The 17,413-nt window shown below is 43.9% G+C and overlaps 1 protein-coding gene across 3 annotated transcripts in view; it reads left to right on the plus strand.

The window, feature by feature from the left end:
- Window positions 1-858: 858 nt before the first annotated feature.
- MCCC1 (methylcrotonyl-CoA carboxylase subunit 1) overlaps window positions 859-17,413 on the plus strand; it is a 59,656-nt gene continuing 43,101 nt past the window's right edge. For all 3 annotated transcript variants that reach the window (XM_072618364.1, XM_072618365.1, XM_072618366.1), the window contains exons 1-7: window positions 859-1,081; window positions 7,189-7,232; window positions 7,994-8,133; window positions 9,191-9,286; window positions 12,852-12,973; window positions 14,473-14,620; window positions 14,707-14,828. In XM_072618364.1, the coding sequence (XP_072474465.1) occupies window positions 999-1,081; window positions 7,189-7,232; window positions 7,994-8,133; window positions 9,191-9,286; window positions 12,852-12,973; window positions 14,473-14,620; window positions 14,707-14,828 (755 nt within the window). In that variant the 5' untranslated portion in view covers window positions 859-998. The remainder of the gene's footprint in view (window positions 1,082-7,188; window positions 7,233-7,993; window positions 8,134-9,190; window positions 9,287-12,851; window positions 12,974-14,472; window positions 14,621-14,706; window positions 14,829-17,413) is intronic.

Raw genomic sequence — 17,413 nt, forward strand, 5'->3', positions numbered from 1 at the left:
TGGCGTTAACTAATTTACTTAGGGTCGCAAAGGAAGATTCAGAGGCAGAATTTGAACCCAGAGCCCTTGATTTCCAAAGCCTGTACCCTCTAACCCCCCCCACTTCTCTCCAGGCTTCCTTCTCTAGGGGAGGCTTGCCAGCAACCGCTGGGTCCGAATCCTTCCTCGACTCGAGGGGCCGGGCGACCTTGGGCAAATCTCTTAACCTCCTGAGCCTCAGTTTCCCCATCTGTAAGATGAGGAGAATCACGGGGCACACGTAAAACTCCCAGGAAGCCTCGGCTTCCCTCTGTGATGACCAAGGTCCTTTCATTTTGGGAGGGTGTCTGGAGTGTGATTCACAAAACTCAGAGAATGACCTTCCTGCAGCCCACAGGCCCGGAAGAAGGTGCGCGCGCAGCTGGGGGGACGGGCGGTGAGGTGAGGGAGGAGGCGGGGCTGAGCCTGGGACCGCCCAGGGTGCGCGCTTCTCTCTCCCGGCCCCGCCTCCCCAAGCGGAGTCAGCCTAAACGGAATGAACTGGGAAAGAGGGAGCAGGGAAAGACTCATCTGAAGAGAATGATGGAGAGGGCCCCGCCCCGCCCCCTCGCTCTGCCTTAAAGAAGGCCCCGCCCCTCGGTCCCAACTCCCGCCCTCAGATAGCCACGCCCCTCACTCCAGCCTCTAAAGAAGGCCCCGCCTCCTCGGCCCCGAGAGGTCCCGCCCCATCCTTCGGCCCCACCTCCTGCCCTCATATAGCCCCGCCCCCAAGCCCTCCCTGCCTCAGGGCGACAGACGATAGGCCAATTGGGCCGCGAGGAATCTTGCTACGCCTCCGTCTCCGTTCTTATTGGCTGCTTCAGGGACACTGCCCCTCTGTGTCCGTCTCGGATTGGCTGCATTCCTCTGTGGACTGCCAGACTCCAGAGCCTGAGGAAAGACGGAGGGTCCGGAGGGGTGGGGGGCTTTGGGGGTCTGCGGGTCGCTTAGAATTGCTCTGGAGCCTCGGGACTAGGGACATGGGGCCGCCCCTTGGGGCCGTGGCGCTGCTGGTGGCGGAGAGGACCCAATGGCGCCATCTGCCGGGCCTGCTGCTGTTGGGGTACGTGGGCAGACTGGGTAGAGGGGCGGAGAGGGAGGGGGACGTCCAAGGGGGTGAGTGCGCGTGCGCGTGTCGGGGCGGGGGTAGGGGGGGAAGCTGAGAGTGTTTATGTAAGAGATCCGGAGTGCGAGCAGGGGGGTGTGTGTAAGAGGTGTGAGCTGTGAGCTGTGAGTGTGTCTAGGAGTGTGGGGTGTGAGCAGGGACTGTGTGTGTAAGAGGTGTGAGCTGTGAGCTGTGAGTGTGTCTAGGAGTGTGGGGTGTGAGCAGGGGCTGTGTGTGTAAGAGGTGTGAGCTGTGAGTGTGTCTAGGAGTGTGGGGTGTGAGCAGGGACTGTGTGTGTAAGAGGTGTGGGGTGTGAGCAGGGACTGTGTGTGTAAGAGGTGTGGGGTGTGAGCTGTGAGTGTGTCTAGGAGTGTGGGGTGTGAGCAGGGGCTGTGTGTAAGAGGTGTGGGGTGTGAGCTGTGAGTGTGTCAAAGAGTGGGGTGTGAGCAGGGGCTGTGTGTGTAAGAGGTGTGAGGTGCTAGCTGGGGGGGTGTATGGTGTGGAGGGGTGTAAGAGGCGTGGGTTGTGAGCAAGGGGTATGTGTATGAGAGGTGTGGGGTGTGAGCTGGGTTGGGATGTGTGTGTGCAAGGTGTGTATGGCTGTGCGTCTTTCTGATTCCTAATGGCCTGGTCACCCTCTTCTCCACGACCCCCTCTTCCCTCTAGGTTTCCAGGGCCCCACTCTCTCCTGCCTGGTCCTCCTACCTCTCTGACCATCCTCTGTCTCCTTTGATACACCCTCCCTCAGATCACACCCTCTAATTCTAGGAATCCTTCAGGACTCACCTTCTCTTCCTCCCTTTGTGATTTCATCAGCTCCCAAGAATTTAATTACTATCTCTATGCTGACTATGCTCTAATAGACTTACCCTGCCCCTTCTCTGCTGACCTCCAATCTTGCAGCTCCATCTGCCTGTTGATGTCCAGTAGACATCTTAAACTCAATATGTCCAAAACTGAACTCATGGTCTGTCCCCCCAAATTCTCCCCACTTCCTAACTTCCCTGTTACTGTAGAAGGCCACACCATCTTCCCAGTCACTTGGGGCTTGCAACCTAGGTATCCTCCTTGACTCCTGTTGCGCCCTCTGCACTCCAGTGTCCACTTTGTTACCAAGTTCTGTTATTACCTTCATCACATCTCTTGCACATGCCTCTGACACTGCCACCCACCTGGTGCAGGCCCCCCAGTACCTCACACCTGATGGGTCTGCCAGGCTCTCCCTCTGTAGTCTACTCTCCCCTCAGCCCACCGGTGATTTATCTCAAGTGAAGGCCCAGGGGAGAAAGGAGATACTGGTATCAATGCTGAATCAATCTCCATGATAATGAGATTTCAGGTGATTACTTTATCAGGAGATGTTGTGTAAATCACCTCTACTCCCCCAGAGTGGCTTGAACTCCATTGGGTTCAGTTATATGTCTTTGGACAGTCACAGGAGCCTCCTGACTGGTCTTCCTGCATCATCTCTTCTGCCTCTATACATCAGGCACTGAATGTGCAAAAAACAATTCCCCTGCAGTACAGGCCTGACCATGCTGCTCCTCTGCTCTAGAAGCTGCAATGGCTCCCTGTTCTCCATCTGCCTGACTGTGGAAGCCCAACTAACCCAACTCCTGCCTCCCATAGATCACTCTGCACCCTGCACTCTCCTGTCCAGTTAGGCTGTGCTGTTGCCCATGCAGGTCCTGTCTGTGGACTGGCCACTCCTTTGTCAAACTGACCCCTCTGCCCCTCAGCCTCTTAGCTCCCTTCAAGGGCTACTCTGAGGCCTTTCCAGGTCCACCCTCTACAAAATGATCATTTTAACTTTAGGTATGTTTGGTGTTTCTTCTGCATGTTTGTTAGCAGAAGTACTGAGGGAGAAACAGTACATAAATGGAGAAATACGAAATGTGCCTTGAGGTTGAGGACTTTTCTTTCTGTCTGTCTTTATTCTTCCTTCCTTCCTTTCATCTTTTGTCTTGATTTCTTTTCATTGTACCCCTACCTCATCCTCAAGCCTATCACACAGTAGACATGTATTGGATTGTTTTGGGGTGTTAGTCAATAAACATTTATTAAGCACTGACTGTGTGCCAGGCGTTGGCTGTGAGCATGCATGTGGTTTTGTATGTCTCATGTTTATCTGTGTGTGGTGTGTGTAGTACTGTGGAGATGGTGAGGTGAGGTGTGAGTTTTTGTTTTGGGGAGGGGACATAGTTCTGTTGAGCTCAATGTGAGAGGAAAGAGACATACAATGGTACTTTTTAGATGATCCTACAGCCCTAGTCCCAGGAGAGAAATCTCATTCTTCCAGAAGGCATTTTCCTTTCACACATATAGACTGCCTCAGTTTCCATATTTAGGAAAATCCTATTTGAGAGTGTGACGGTGATTTCTGAAGGTGTCAATTCCTATGGCCACAGGAAGATTCACAGGATTATACCTCAGTGTTGTTGCTTAGTCGGTTAGTCAATTTGGCAAAGATAACTGGAGTGGTTTTACCATTTCCTTTTCCAACTCATTTTACAGATAAGGAAACTGAGGCAAACAGTTAAGTGACTTGCCCAGAGTCACACAGCTAGTAAGTATTTGAGGTGATGTTTGAACTCAGGTTCTCCTTACTCCAGGGCCGGTACTCTGTCCACTGCACCACCTAACTGCCTTCCCTCAGTGCTAAAGTAACCAAAGCCCTGGTCTCTGCTTCCTGAAGGGTGGGAAGGCAGTGAGGAAACTTGAAAAGAGAAATTGTATTGTGTTTCTCATAGTCAGTGAGTTGTGCCTTTGTCTATAATGGTCAGCAAGTACAGCCACACTGTGGTTGCCACATTCTCATTTCTCGGTTCTAGCTCTCTAGCGCAGGGCTTCTCCAGGTCTTTTTGCAGACTTTCCTAGACCTGAAGCCAGCACTCACAGCTCCTGGCATTCACCTGCCCTTTCCCTTCCTTAGTCTCCATAAAATCAGGTGGTTTTTCATCTTCCATATCTTAGCAAATCAGAAGATGGAAGGAAAAAGTATGGGCAAAAGGGCCAGAAGGTGGAGGACGCCAAGGCTCACTCAGTTCAGAATCACCTTGTGTGTCACTGCCAGGGCCACATGGGGTGAGGGCTCCAACTTCCAGTTTGTCTTGCATCCCTTCAGGTACAAGGAGAGAGACAGAGACAGACAGAATGAGACATGGAAAGAGACATTTTGTTGCCCTGTCTTTCTCTCCCCGTTGCTTAATTCTGTACCCAGCTATGCACTCAATAAATGCTCATTGATTGGTTGGTTAGTTGGTTGGTTGGTTGGTTGATTGGTTAGAGGAGTACAGGTGGCTCCTCCTCACCAAGGTCTCTGCCCCATTGGCCTACAGTTATGGTGCTTAAAATCCCCATGATCAGTTTATTTCCTTCAGTAAAGCACTGTTTCTAGAAAGCCCTTTATAAAGTAAGCCCAGTATTCCTCCAAGAGAAGGAGATGTAGGGGAATAGGAGATCACTAAAAACCAGTTTCCCCTGTTTCACAATGCCATTCTCTGCCAGCCACCCTGAGGGATTGATAGGCCCATTTACTCAACCAATCCAGACCATTCCTCCCATGCTGTCCAAGTGATTTAATAGTATGAGCCTCAGACTAAGAACTAGGAAATTGGATTCTAATTCTTTCTTTGTGACAATGGGCAAGTTATTTCAACTCAGTTTTGTTCATTTATCTTTTAATCTTGGTTGCCTCAACTATACAATGAGAAGGAGCCTTGGAAGTGTGAGGCACCTTGGAGCTCCTAACATTTCCTCAAGGAAATGTTTGAAAAAAGTCAATCCAGATGTCAAGAATAGGTCTCTGATTAGATCTAGTCTGTGGATTTGTTTCTTCTTCACCAAAAGCATTAACACTAATTAACTGGATCAAGGAAGGCCAGGAAGGAGGAGGCCTCCTGAGCTCTGTCTTGAAGATTCCCAAGGTGGAGGAGAGAAGAGTGGGTATTCTGGGCATGGAGACTGGCTTAGGCAAATGCGCAAAGGCTGGAATTTAGTAGAGCAGTTTATGAAGGCAAGTTGTTTGTAATAATGACTGGAAGAGTAGGTGGGTGCCAGATTGTAGGGGGTCATAAATGCCAGGCTATGTTTTATCTTAAAGGTAAATAGGGAGCCTCTAAAAGGGAGCGGTGTGGTTAGTGGTGTGACTGGGAAGATTATTCAGGCAACTGGTTGGGAAATGGATAGGAGCAAAGGGAAAGACTAAAAGTAGGTTGACCTACTGTTCCAGTATTCCCAGGTGAAAAGTGATGAGGGCCTGAACTTAGGGAGTGGCTATGTGAATGGAGAAAAGGGATCAGACAGGAGAAGCCCTGCAGAGGTAGAACTGACAAAAGGTAGCAATCGATTGGATGCAAGTGGTAGGAGAAAGAGAAAAGTCAGGGATACCTCTTTGATTATAGTTATCAGTGACTGGGAGGAGGGTAGCACACTCCACAGAAATCGTGAAGTTTAGAGAAGTGAGTTTAGGGGGAAAGATGGTGAGAGTCCTTTTGTACATATTGAGTCTCATATGTCCATGGGACATTTAGGTCACTATGATCCAGCAGGCAGTTGATGATGTGAGATTGGTGCTCAGGAGAAAGACTAGAGCTGCATGTATAGATTTGGGAATCATCTTCGTAGACATTATTGGGCCTATGGGAATTGATGAGATCACCAACTTGACGTGAGAAGAAAGAGACACACAATAATACTTTTTAGATTGATCCTGCAGCCCTAGTCCCAGGAGAAAGATCACCAGGAGAAAGGGAGTAGTGAGAAAAGAATAAGTGTAAGGGTCTATGGAGAGAAGAGCCCAGAAGCACACTTTGGCCAAGGAGTAGGAGTTGAATGATCATCCAGTAAAGGACATGAAGGAGGAATGGGCAGACAGGGAGGATGGACCAAGAGAGTGGCATCCCATGAGCCACAATACAATGTCCAAGAGGAAAGATTAGTCAACATGGAGTCGACAAAGGCAATAAGGACTGAGAAAAAGGCATTGAATTTAGCAGTTAATTGACTCTTGGTAACCTTGGAGAGAGCAGTTTCAATAGAGTGGTGGCCTCAGAAGTTGCCTCAGAAAAGTTGAGGGGTGGGTGGCATTAGGAGTAGACAGCTCTTTCTAAGAGCTTGGCAGTGAAGGGGAGAAGAAATATTAAATAGTAACTTGAAGGAATGGCAGCAGGAGGAAACAAAGAATTTGTTGTTGTTGTTTTAAGGATATCAGATATTTAGGCTGACTTTTGTAGACAAGAAGGAAGTAGAGAGAGCTTGAAAATGAGAGAAGGGAAGGAACATGAGCATTCCTGAATGAGGAAAGCTCCCGAAAGAGACATCAAGAGGACTGCCTTGAGAGGTCGCCTCTCAGGGGTCCAGGGAGAGGGATTGGCCTCGAACAAGAAAAGAGCCACCTCCTTCTCAGGTCTGGGGCAAAGAGAGCTGAGGGGATGAAGGAGCTCATGGCAGATGGTCTCAGTTTTCTCAAGTTAAGTAGGAGATCAGGTCAGCTGTTGAGGGGCAGGATTTTCCTGATTTGAAGACCAGGACACTCTTTCTCTATAGCAGTGTCTCCCCTGTCCTGATTTAGTATAGCCAAGCATCCTAAGATTTCATCTGGGATGGAACGGACCTTGGAGATCATGTAGCCTAATCCTCTCATTTTGCGGATGGGCAAATTGAGGCACAGAGTGCTGAGAAGACTTACCCAAAACCCAATATGTGGTCAGTAACCAAGGCTATCTCCTGGAGTAGTAGTCAGAAACCTTAAAGTCGAATGGAATTTTCTTTGTTCAGTTTTGTCATTTTGCAGATGCCCAAAGTGAGACTTCCCCAAAGTTACACAGTTAGTTAGTTGGGACTGGGCCCTGGATTTCCTGATATATTAGTGTCATGTATTATGCATTTTTAGTGACTAAAGGTTAATGGAAATCATATCCAAACTTGAGGACTCATGGGATGAGGAACAGATAAAAGGGTCAATGTGACATTGGAAAGGACCTTTCCCAATGAATAATGACTTGCTTTTCTTTAGTCATTCTGTATCTTCTTTTATTATAATGCCATTTGGATTTCTGTTACAGGAGATGGATTTGGAGACAAAGAACTGTGAAATATTCATCAACTGGTACTAAAATTTTTTTAATTTAATATTTCTTAATGGAAATATTTTAAAGAATATTCTTTTACTCTTAATCTATGTTACATAAAAGAAAAAACTTCATAAGCAATTTCGTGATTTTGTGATACTTCTCCTATTTTTTTTTGATGTTTCCTTTGAATTTTCAGCTCTGACATCAAAGTTCTTTTGATATAAAGAATCCAAAATACAAATGGATTTTAATGGAACACATTTATGTGGACCGATTTTGATCTATCAATTGAAATCGTCTTTCCCTAGCTTTTAGAATTACAATATGAGGAAAAAAATTATAATCACTTTTTAAATATTTATTAATAAATTATTGGTCACAAATTTAATTTCCACATTGTATCTTTTTATGGAATTTTTTTTAAATTGTTAGAATAGTTAAGGAACATCAAGTGTGTTTGATGTGGCTAGAGTTCTTCTTTCACATGCAAATGCACTAGAACTCCATTTTAAGTCCTGGTGTCTGGGTACAAAGATACCATCTACATCTAATGCCAGATATACCCAGGGTGTGTCATTAAATGGGTGAATGAGTTAATTTGACCCTTGGTTTTATGAAATCCAAGGGAAGGCAAAACCCTTCCCAATGGGATATATAAACCTTATTTGCCACTGTTAAGATCATGATTTTGGACTTTGAAATATTTAAGACACATTTTTTAGGTGATTAACATGATAGTGTGCTACTTAATTGTCCCTCCTGTTCCAGGTCCCAGTTTCTCTTTTGTTTTAAACAGGAAGAAGCAACATTGCCAAGGTCCTTATTGCAAATAGAGGAGAAATTGCTTGCAGAGTGATACGAACAGCCAAGAAAATGGGTGTGCAGTCAGTGGCTGTCTATAGTGAGGCAGACCGGAACTCCATGCACGTGGAGATGGTGTGTTATCAGACATGCTGGAAGTTTTCTGCCTTTACCTTCTGACTTTTTGCCCTTCTTTATTTCGTGGATTGACAGTGTGTGTTGGTGCTCTCAGTTTTTCCTTAGCCTGGCCCAGGGGAAGTTTGTGGTAGTGATTTTTCCCAATTGTGATGATGATTCCTTGTGTTGGGTTAGAGCCTTTCACCAGCCTTATCTCATTTGACTTGATCCTTGAGATAATCCTGTGAACTAGATCTTATCACCATTCTACAGAGGAGGAACCTGAGGCAAATAATGTATTTGTGATCACCCAGCTAGTAAATGGATTTACTAGAGATTGTTTAGAGCTTGAAAATTCTGACAAAGATTGCTTTACAACCTCTCATTTTACAAAGGGAAAGAGGGAGCCAGTGGAAGTAGAATCAATCAACAAGTATCTATGAAGTACCTGCTGTGCTAGACACTGGTAGGCAAATGCGAGACTAAATGAAACAGTGCTTGCCCTCCAGGGACCTCCATATTATTGGGGGAGACAGGATGCACATGATCCATACACATCCCTCCCTTATGATTCCTGCCTGGCCTGCAGACAGAAGCCACATGCCCTTAAGTAGGAGACAGACCTCTTTGTGTCCATCCCCATCTAAGGATGAGCACGTAGTTTCCTTACTAAAAAGCTGATACCTTCTTTTTGGCCACAGTGTTGCTGTATGCCCAGGATGGGGGGCACCAACCTCAAGGAAACTCTCCGTCTTTCAGAGTATCACAATAAGAGTCACAGGCTAGTAGTTCTGATTTAAAGTCCACTTTAGGGAAATGTGTATTAAAAAACCACCCAAGTGACACTTGGATAAGTTTTTATTGTTTGCCACCCCGAAGCAACCTGGCATGGTGATAAATGGTCAAGATTTGGAGGCCAGAGACCTGGCTCTTAAATCTGGTCTTTCCAAGGGCCCCTGTGAGCTGAGTTTTAGTGTCTTTGTTTATGAAGTCAAAGACTTGTACTAGCTCTTCTAAAATATCTTTCAGCTCTAAATCCTACAGTCTGGTAATTGTATGACATTTGTGGAAATAGGCAGATGAAGCTTACTCCATTGGCCCAGCTGCCTCACAGCAGAGTTACCTTTCCATGGAAAAAATCATTCAAGTGGCCAAGGTTTCAGCATCACAGGTAAGGTTCATGATGGTAGTTCATAAAACAAAAGAATCTGTGGTAGAATTTTTACTTTTATTTCTTTTAATTTTTTATTTTATTGATACCTTTTATTTTTCATCACCTTTCTTCCCTGATAGATGCCTCCTCCCTTTCTTATTTAGCAAGCCATCAACAGAGAGTAGAGAAGAAAGAGGAAAAAGTGGCAGTTCAACAAAACTAACCAACCTAACCAAATGTTGACCTGAAAACTTGGTTAGAGAAAAGGCAACAGGCTAAATGCATACATTTTATGATTTAATTAATTAATTAATCAATTCCTTATTAAAGAAAACAGTAACATAATGCATTATGGAGCCAGAAATATTCTGGCTACCTATGCAAAGAATTGGGCAGCCTTAAATATGTTTTAGGACAAAGAAGTGTTCTGTGTCCTTCAGATTTATGATCTCCATAAGTGACTAACTAGACCATTAGAAAGGAATTTCTTAATTGCATAGGTTGTAAATACAATAAGATAACAGAGTTTGACAAAGTTTCACATAGAAATTACGACCCAAGATGTCTGTGTTTTCTTTACCATTAACATGCCATAACATAGTATATGTCTACAAATATTAAGATATGGAAAACGTCCCGTTATTCAAGATAGTGTCTTAGGTTAAAGGTCTCCTAAGGAATGTAGAGTCAGCCTTGGCTGGCTTTGTTGACATAGGAAGAGGCACCCTCTGAGTTTGCTTCAGAGAGAACAAAGAGATTATTCCAAAATTTTATATTAAACATTATCACAAACTAACTAACCAACATATCAAACAAGTCTGGAAGCATATGCAATGTTCCACACTCCTAGCCCCCCACCTCTGAGTAGAAGGGAGAAAAGAACATATTGTCCTGTCTTTTCTAGGGCCCAGCCAGTCATTATATTCAGCACAGTGTTCAGTGTTATTTCCATTTGACACTGTTGTAGTCAGAGTGTGTGGTGCTTTCCTACTTCTTCTTCCTTCACTCTGCATTAACATAGAATTCTGTTCCTAGTTGGTTTCTCTCTGCATGTAGACTTAGTCTTGGATCTCTTACTGTTCACTAGATAGTTTCACTTTGATACCCTTCGGTCATCTGAGATAAACTGTGTCCATCATGATATTTTCCTGCACTCTTCCAGCTACTCCAGGACCTAAGTTCCCCTCTGTAATCTCAATCAGTGGCATCACCTTCACCCTAATCATACAATCTTGAATCCTCTGAATTATATTTGACTCCTCCCTCAGAGCCCATGAGGCATTAAAATCAGTTGGTTCTCCCTGTGAAATGTCTTTCAAGCATATTTGTCCTTTTCTTTCCATTCCTGATGCCAAAACCCATAACCTCAGGCTTTATTAACCACCACAACATTTTAGCAGGTGCTCTTATCCCAGAATCATCCCCAGGATGAGAGGACTGGAGCTAGCTTTCCCACTGGTCCCATGCCTCAGCTATTTCAGATGCCACATTAGAAGGTGTTCAGAAATAAGTAGGAGAGAAGTGGAACGTTGAAGGGAGATGACTTTTTTCCTGGGAATTTGGCTTGGAGAAAGTGGAGAAATGTAAGAAAATGGTTTAAGGAAATGAGAGGGTCTAGGGAAGAGAGTGGTTGGTGGGTTGGTTTGTTTTGAGATCTTGAAAGATTAGAGGTGGGTGATTGCCTTAGAAAACTGCTGGAGGAGTTGGCCTTCCTCAGGAAAGGACCATGGATTCTTCCAAGGCTGAAGCAAAGCAGGAATGGAGCATGATGTTAAAGGCCTTTTGTATAGAACTGGAGAGAAGACAAAGCTAATGGCTGAGGTCTTCTGTGTTCATTGGAAAGAATAGGAAAAGATTCTTTGCTGAGAGGAAGAGGATGTTGACTTGAGAGAAGAGAGGGTTTGGAATAGAAGTTATGGGGAATATGCCTTGCAGCAGGGAGGGCCCCACTGTAATGAGGTAACATACATTTTCAGTGGATGCATATGCCAGTCTTATGACTCATTTCAATGGTACTGAGTGGCAGTAGTGTAGGAGTAGGAAAGGCAGATGGTTGGGACAATGCAGAGCTGAGGTTTGGAATGGAATTCATGGTAGTGGGAGAAGAGGACCACACAGAGTTGATCCGGCTTTTTATCAAAAAGATAAGGAAGTGAGACCAGAGCAAGGGTGATATACTGAGAAAGCAGGGAGAAGGGTGGAGTAATTGGAGTTCAGTGTGAGGATGAAGATGTTTAGGAGAAGGGAGCTCAAGGGAGAGATGGAAGTAAAAGGGATTATGAGCTGAAAGAAGAATTTTAGAGTTCTGGGTCACAGAGGTTGAACAGTTATGGTCCTTAATATGTAGCTGAGGTGACAGAACATAGGGGATGGTGAGAATGATGAATTGGAAATCCACAGTGTATAAGGGGACATCAGCGTGTATACTGAAGTCTTCAAATATGAGTAAATGAATGAATGAGCATTCGTTATATGTGCTAAACCCTGGGGGTACAAATAGAAACAAATAAGACAGAACTCACTCTAATGATCTTATTAGGAAAGATAGTCGATACGAAGAAAGATAATAAAAATGTTAAGCATTTATATAGCTCTTAAAGATTTGAGAAGGGCTTTACAAATACATTCTCATTTTATCCTCACTACCACCCTAAAAAGTCGGTATATATTACTCCCATTCATATGTGTGTTTGTATAGGTTGCTTGGTTATTGTCTGTTCTCAAAGAGGACGAAGCTGAAATCTCCATGTTGGACTCTAACACAGTGATGTGTTTTGTGTACATAAATACATGTGATGTATGGATATGGTATCTCTAAAGTCTGAGGGCAGTTTAAACATTAATAAGTGACCAAACCTTAAGGTGGCAACTAGGTGGCAGAGGGGATAGCTTATAGACATGAAGCACGCTATGACTTTTGGGGCACCCATTAGAAAAGAGTAGTTGAGCGTCAGGATAGATGAAAAGTCCTAGAGATGCTTAGGGCACCAGATGGCAAGGGTTTGTTTGGGTGGAGGGGAAGACTGTGAGCCAAGTGCTGAACTCCTCAAGAAAGGAGTGTACGTGAACCACTGGGCCAGAAGATCAATAACCTACCTTGGACAAGGCACTATCAGTGGCTGTAGTGAAGTGGGGAGGAGCAGAGAGAATTTGAGCTCATGTGTCAATTTAGCCAACCTTTCTACCTAGGTAGAAAAACAGCTTGGGAGACGATTTCAGCAGCACTGGTAAAGCTTTATGGCCCCTCAAACCCTCTTCTCTTCACACCAACCTTATCAAAGCTGAAATTTGAGCCTAGAAGCTTTGTGCTTCTCATTTAAGGCCTTGATCCCTTTGAGATATAAGAGCCCTGATAGGTCTGAAGCTGGACACTGCTGTCCATTATTTACAGCCTCGTGAATCTCAGGTCCTTTCCCAAGATTTGGCTTTGGGAGGGAGAAAGTTCCAGTGGGCGCTGGTCGTCTGGGGGGAGATGAGTTCCCTGATAAGGCAGGAAAGATCAGCTGATCTATCCAGTGTTGCTGACTAGGGGTACCGTGTCACACTTCTGGTCATCACGGTCATTTTTGTTTCTACTTTTTAGGCTATTCATCCAGGGTATGGTTTCCTCTCAGAAAACACCGAGTTTGCAGAATTATGTAGACAAGAGGGAATCATTTTCATAGGGCCCCCTTCATCTGCTATCAGAGATATGGGAATTAAGAGGTATGTCTTTATTTTTTTCCTGACATCCGTGTACTAAGAGAAATAAGAGGCAGTGCAGGTCATAGGAAATGGAGGACCAAGCTCGGAGTCAGGAGGACTTAAATCCAGTCCCTCCTCTAATACACTTGACTTCTCTCTGCGTGCCTCTGCAAACCCCTAGCACTTGTCTGCTAAATTGAGAAGACCTCTGGAGCTCATGTAGAGAATTTTCTACAATGAGGAAATCACTGATCCTTCCTTAGGTCTTTTGAACTGTGCCTTATTGCTGAAAGGGGGGAACACAGGGAGGGAGGCGAAATGCCTTACATGTCTTGTAGGTATGGAAGATAACTTTATTTGATGTGAGTTGGGGAATTTTCATAGTCATAGGGATGTTCAAGTCTAATTTGTGAGTAGTTATTTTTTTCTAGTAAGACCATCACTTGTGCTCTAGACTTTCACTTGGGAAATGGACTTGAGAAAAGCTAGACGTAATGCCCACTTGTGATTATCCATTTGTACTAATATTCAATTATAGTGAAGACCCTTCTAATGTTTGATGGCCCATATAGTGTGAATTTCCTTAGAAAGCTTCATTATGTGATAGATATTGGAGAAGATGTAGAAAAACTGGAACACTAATGCATTATTGGTGGAGTTCTGAACTGATACAACCATTCTGGACGGCAATTTGGAACTCTGCCCAAAGGGCTATCAAACTGTACATACCCTTGGATGCAGCAATACCACTACTGTGTCCCAGAGAGATCATAAAAAGTGGGGGAAAGACCCATGTGTACAAAAATATTTATAGAATCTCTTTGTGGAAGCAAAGAATTGAAAATGGAAGGAATGCCCATCAATTGGGAAATGACTGAAGAAGTTGTGGTACATGTTTGTTATGGAATATTGTTGTGCTATAAGAAATGATGAGCAGGCAGATTTCAGAAAAACCTGTAAAGACTTACATGAACTAATGCTGAGTGAAGTCAACAGGATCAGGAGAACGTTGTACACAGTGACGTTGTGTGAAAGTCAGCTATGACAGACCTAGCTCCTTCTCAGTAGTACAATAATCTGAGATGACTCCAAAAGACTTAGGATGGAAAATGCCATCCACATCCAGAGAAAGAAGTATGGAGTCTGAATACAGATCGAAGCAGACTATTTTCTCTTTTTTTGGTTTTTGGTTTTTCTTTCTTGTGGCTTTTTCCTTTTGTTCTGATTCTTCTTTCACAACATGACTAATGTGAAAATATGTTTAACATGGTTATACATGTCTATAACCTATATCAAATTGCTTCCTGTCTTGGGAAGGGAGGAAGGAAGAAAAATTTTAGAACTCAAAATCTTACAAAAATTAATGTTGAAAACTATCATTACATGTAATTGGAAAAAATGAAATACTATTAAATGGGGGAAAAAGCTTCATTATGTTTTATAGTCTATAGTGTATAAAATAAGCAATTGTACTAAGGGACCCATGGGAGCCTCTGAACTCCTTTTGTTTCTCTTTAAAGCACATCCAAGGCAATCATGTCTGCTGCTGGAGTTCCTATTATTGAAGGTTACCATGGGGAAGATCAATCAGACCAATGCCTGAAAGAACACGCTGGAAAAATTGGTTACCCAATCATGATTAAAGCAGTTCGTGGTGGAGGTGGAAAAGTAAGAGACGGCCTGTTTGAGAGTTTCATTGAGAAACTGCCTCATTCACTCTTGATGTCACCGTTGTAACAGCCTTGTTTCATTAGGGCATGAGGATAGCTCGATCAGAAGAAGAGTTTCAAGAACAGCTCGAATCAGCAAGAAGAGAAGCCCAGAAGTCTTTCAATGATGATGCCATGCTGCTAGAGAAGTTTGTGGACACCCCAAGGTAAGATAAGTTTTCTAATGCTGTGTAATATTGATTGAGGACCTAGAAGAACAAGTCTGAGTTAAGTTTTAATGACAAGTCAGATCCCATTGACTGGATGTTTTGAATGTTTTTGTGATCTAGAATATCCTTTAATCCAATATTGACTAATTGGCTTATGTTTACCAAGGTACTGATTGTAGCTGTACTTGTTGTAAGGAAGTTTGACTCAAGTGCAATTGACCAGGTGCAGTAACCTTGAAAAGAATGATTGAGTTTTGCAAATGATATAGTAGGAAAAGTAATTAACAAAATAGGTCATGTGGCATTAGTTAACCAGGGCAAATGCCAACTCTGTTGGAGAAGGAGTTATTAAGGAAGGACATGAAGGCCTCTCTCCAGGAAACAGCCGTCTGTTCCTATTAGTACAACCTCTAAATGAGCATGAAAGAAATCAGACTTTCAGCAAAGAATTCTACTAGATATGGGCAGAGCTCATCCGGACAATGGGCTGATGGGCCTCAGCAGACGTCCAGGTAGTGCATGATGCTGGTCGTTTCATACACAAACGTCTCGTGCCCTGAGAGTTTCCTGGAGGGCAAAGACCCTACTTCTTCCCTTCCCTGGTTACTTCTTTATGTCCAGCACTGTGCTCAGCATACAAGGAGTGAGTCATTTTACCTTGAGATAAGGTATTACCTCAATGTGGGTTACTGTAAGGACATGGATGTGTTTTCTGAATTGGTAACATGTAGTTTTAACTAATTAGTGCTTTTTGACAAACTGGATTAACCATTTGCCTTTAATCATTTGATTCAGCCCTGTTTGAAGGTAGGAAAGGCAGCCCTAACCCTATACTGTATGTGTTGCATGTCCAGAGTTATTTTCATGTTGTCTTCTCCATTAGAGTGTCAGATTCTTGAAGGCAGACTATTTTTACCTTTCTTTATAACCTCAGTGTTTGACACAGTGCCTGGAACACAGCAAGCATTTCATAAATGTTTCTTGGCTGACTGAATAAATGGATTTCGGGCCCTGAGTTTTCTCTGTTTAACTTTTACCTAGAATGCTGTTGGAATTGGTGACAAACATGCTCGTCCTGAAGATCTTCCTTATCCCATTTCCTATTAAGAAAGCTAATCAGTTGTGTTCCCATTAATGTCACCAAGAAGGAGCTATAGTATTCCGGGGCTCTGTCATCTGCAAGTAGGAGCTCCTCAAGAGCTGGCCTTCTGAGGAATCCCTCTATTGGATTCCACACCCACAACAGTGGCACTTTTGGTGACCATATGTCTCACTGTTCTGTGCCTTACTGGATGTTGATGAACGAAGGATCATTAGAGCTACTTCTGAGGTTACATCTAGTCTAGCTAAACTTGCTGGTGGGCTTTGATTCCATAAGCAAGGAGAAACACCTGGAAATACTGACCACCACAATGGTTAATTAGCCTTACAGGGGAAGTTACAGGGATAGGGATGACTGGGCAGTCCAGTGGTGCAACAGGGCACACACACACACACACACACACACACACACACACACACACACACACACACATTACTTAGCAGTAATCAAGGGGAAGGGGTGGAGTGGTGGTCCACATAGGACACAGAGCACCCATTCCCACTGAGTCACAAAGAGCCTTCTTCTCATGCACCCTAAGCTGAGGCATGGAAGGTTTGCCATTCACTGTGGTAGAGAATCGCTGAACTATGTGATCACAGATCCATTGGAATGTTTTTTCCAATTATTCCCCAGCTGCTCATCTGGAGATTTATATAACACCAGTGTTGTTCCAGTGATATTATGTAGCTGTGTATAGCTTGTGACACTCCCCAGTCTCTGAACAGTCAAATCAGAGATGTTTAAGAGAAAATGGAGACATCCATTGTGAGGGTCAGTGGGCTGCAGCCTGATATCAACAATGACTCATGTACAGGAAGGGGCTGTCTTCCAGAAAATGGAAGCTCAGGAGAGGAAGTGAACCAGGCAGATAGGAGGAGCAAGAAGCCACATATGGGCATGTGAAGCTGCCCTGGCAGTCACCAAGTGTGAAAGAGACTGATGAGGAAGAAGGGCTTTCCATGTGGTGGTCAGCTCCTCCGTGAGACAGATTATCATGAATGAATGAATGGGCACTTACTGAATGATTACTGTGTACAGAACATTTACTAAAAAGGGTATGTCCAGATGGAAAATCAAGAGAGCCCCAGCTTTTAAGGAGTTTACATCATAGTAGGAGACAACCAAGGAAGCAGTGGTTTTTGCTGTAAGCCAGATGGAAAGGTCCAGTGACTCCATCCTTAGGGTACAGTGGCAAAACTGATAGTTATGCTTCTTCTTCCATGTCATTTCCACTGATAAAAGCATAACTGTTTCTGAATTAACTTAGATGAAAATTTGCATTGTCAGAGGAGACTACCAGTATCGATGAGGTAATGAATCCAATTACATACTGAAATATTCCCTTGCTAGTGTGAATTTCTAAGAGTTAATTCAGTGATTAATGACCTAGAAGAGGAACAGAAAAGATAGAGGTAACTACACCAAGTAAATCAGAATCCTCAGGAAAGATGATTTTTTATAAGGTAAATTTGATTATAAA

The sequence above is a fragment of the Notamacropus eugenii genome, chromosome 6, assembly GCF_028372415.1.
Source record: "Notamacropus eugenii isolate mMacEug1 chromosome 6, mMacEug1.pri_v2, whole genome shotgun sequence".
Lineage (NCBI taxonomy): Eukaryota > Metazoa > Chordata > Mammalia > Diprotodontia > Macropodidae > Notamacropus > Notamacropus eugenii.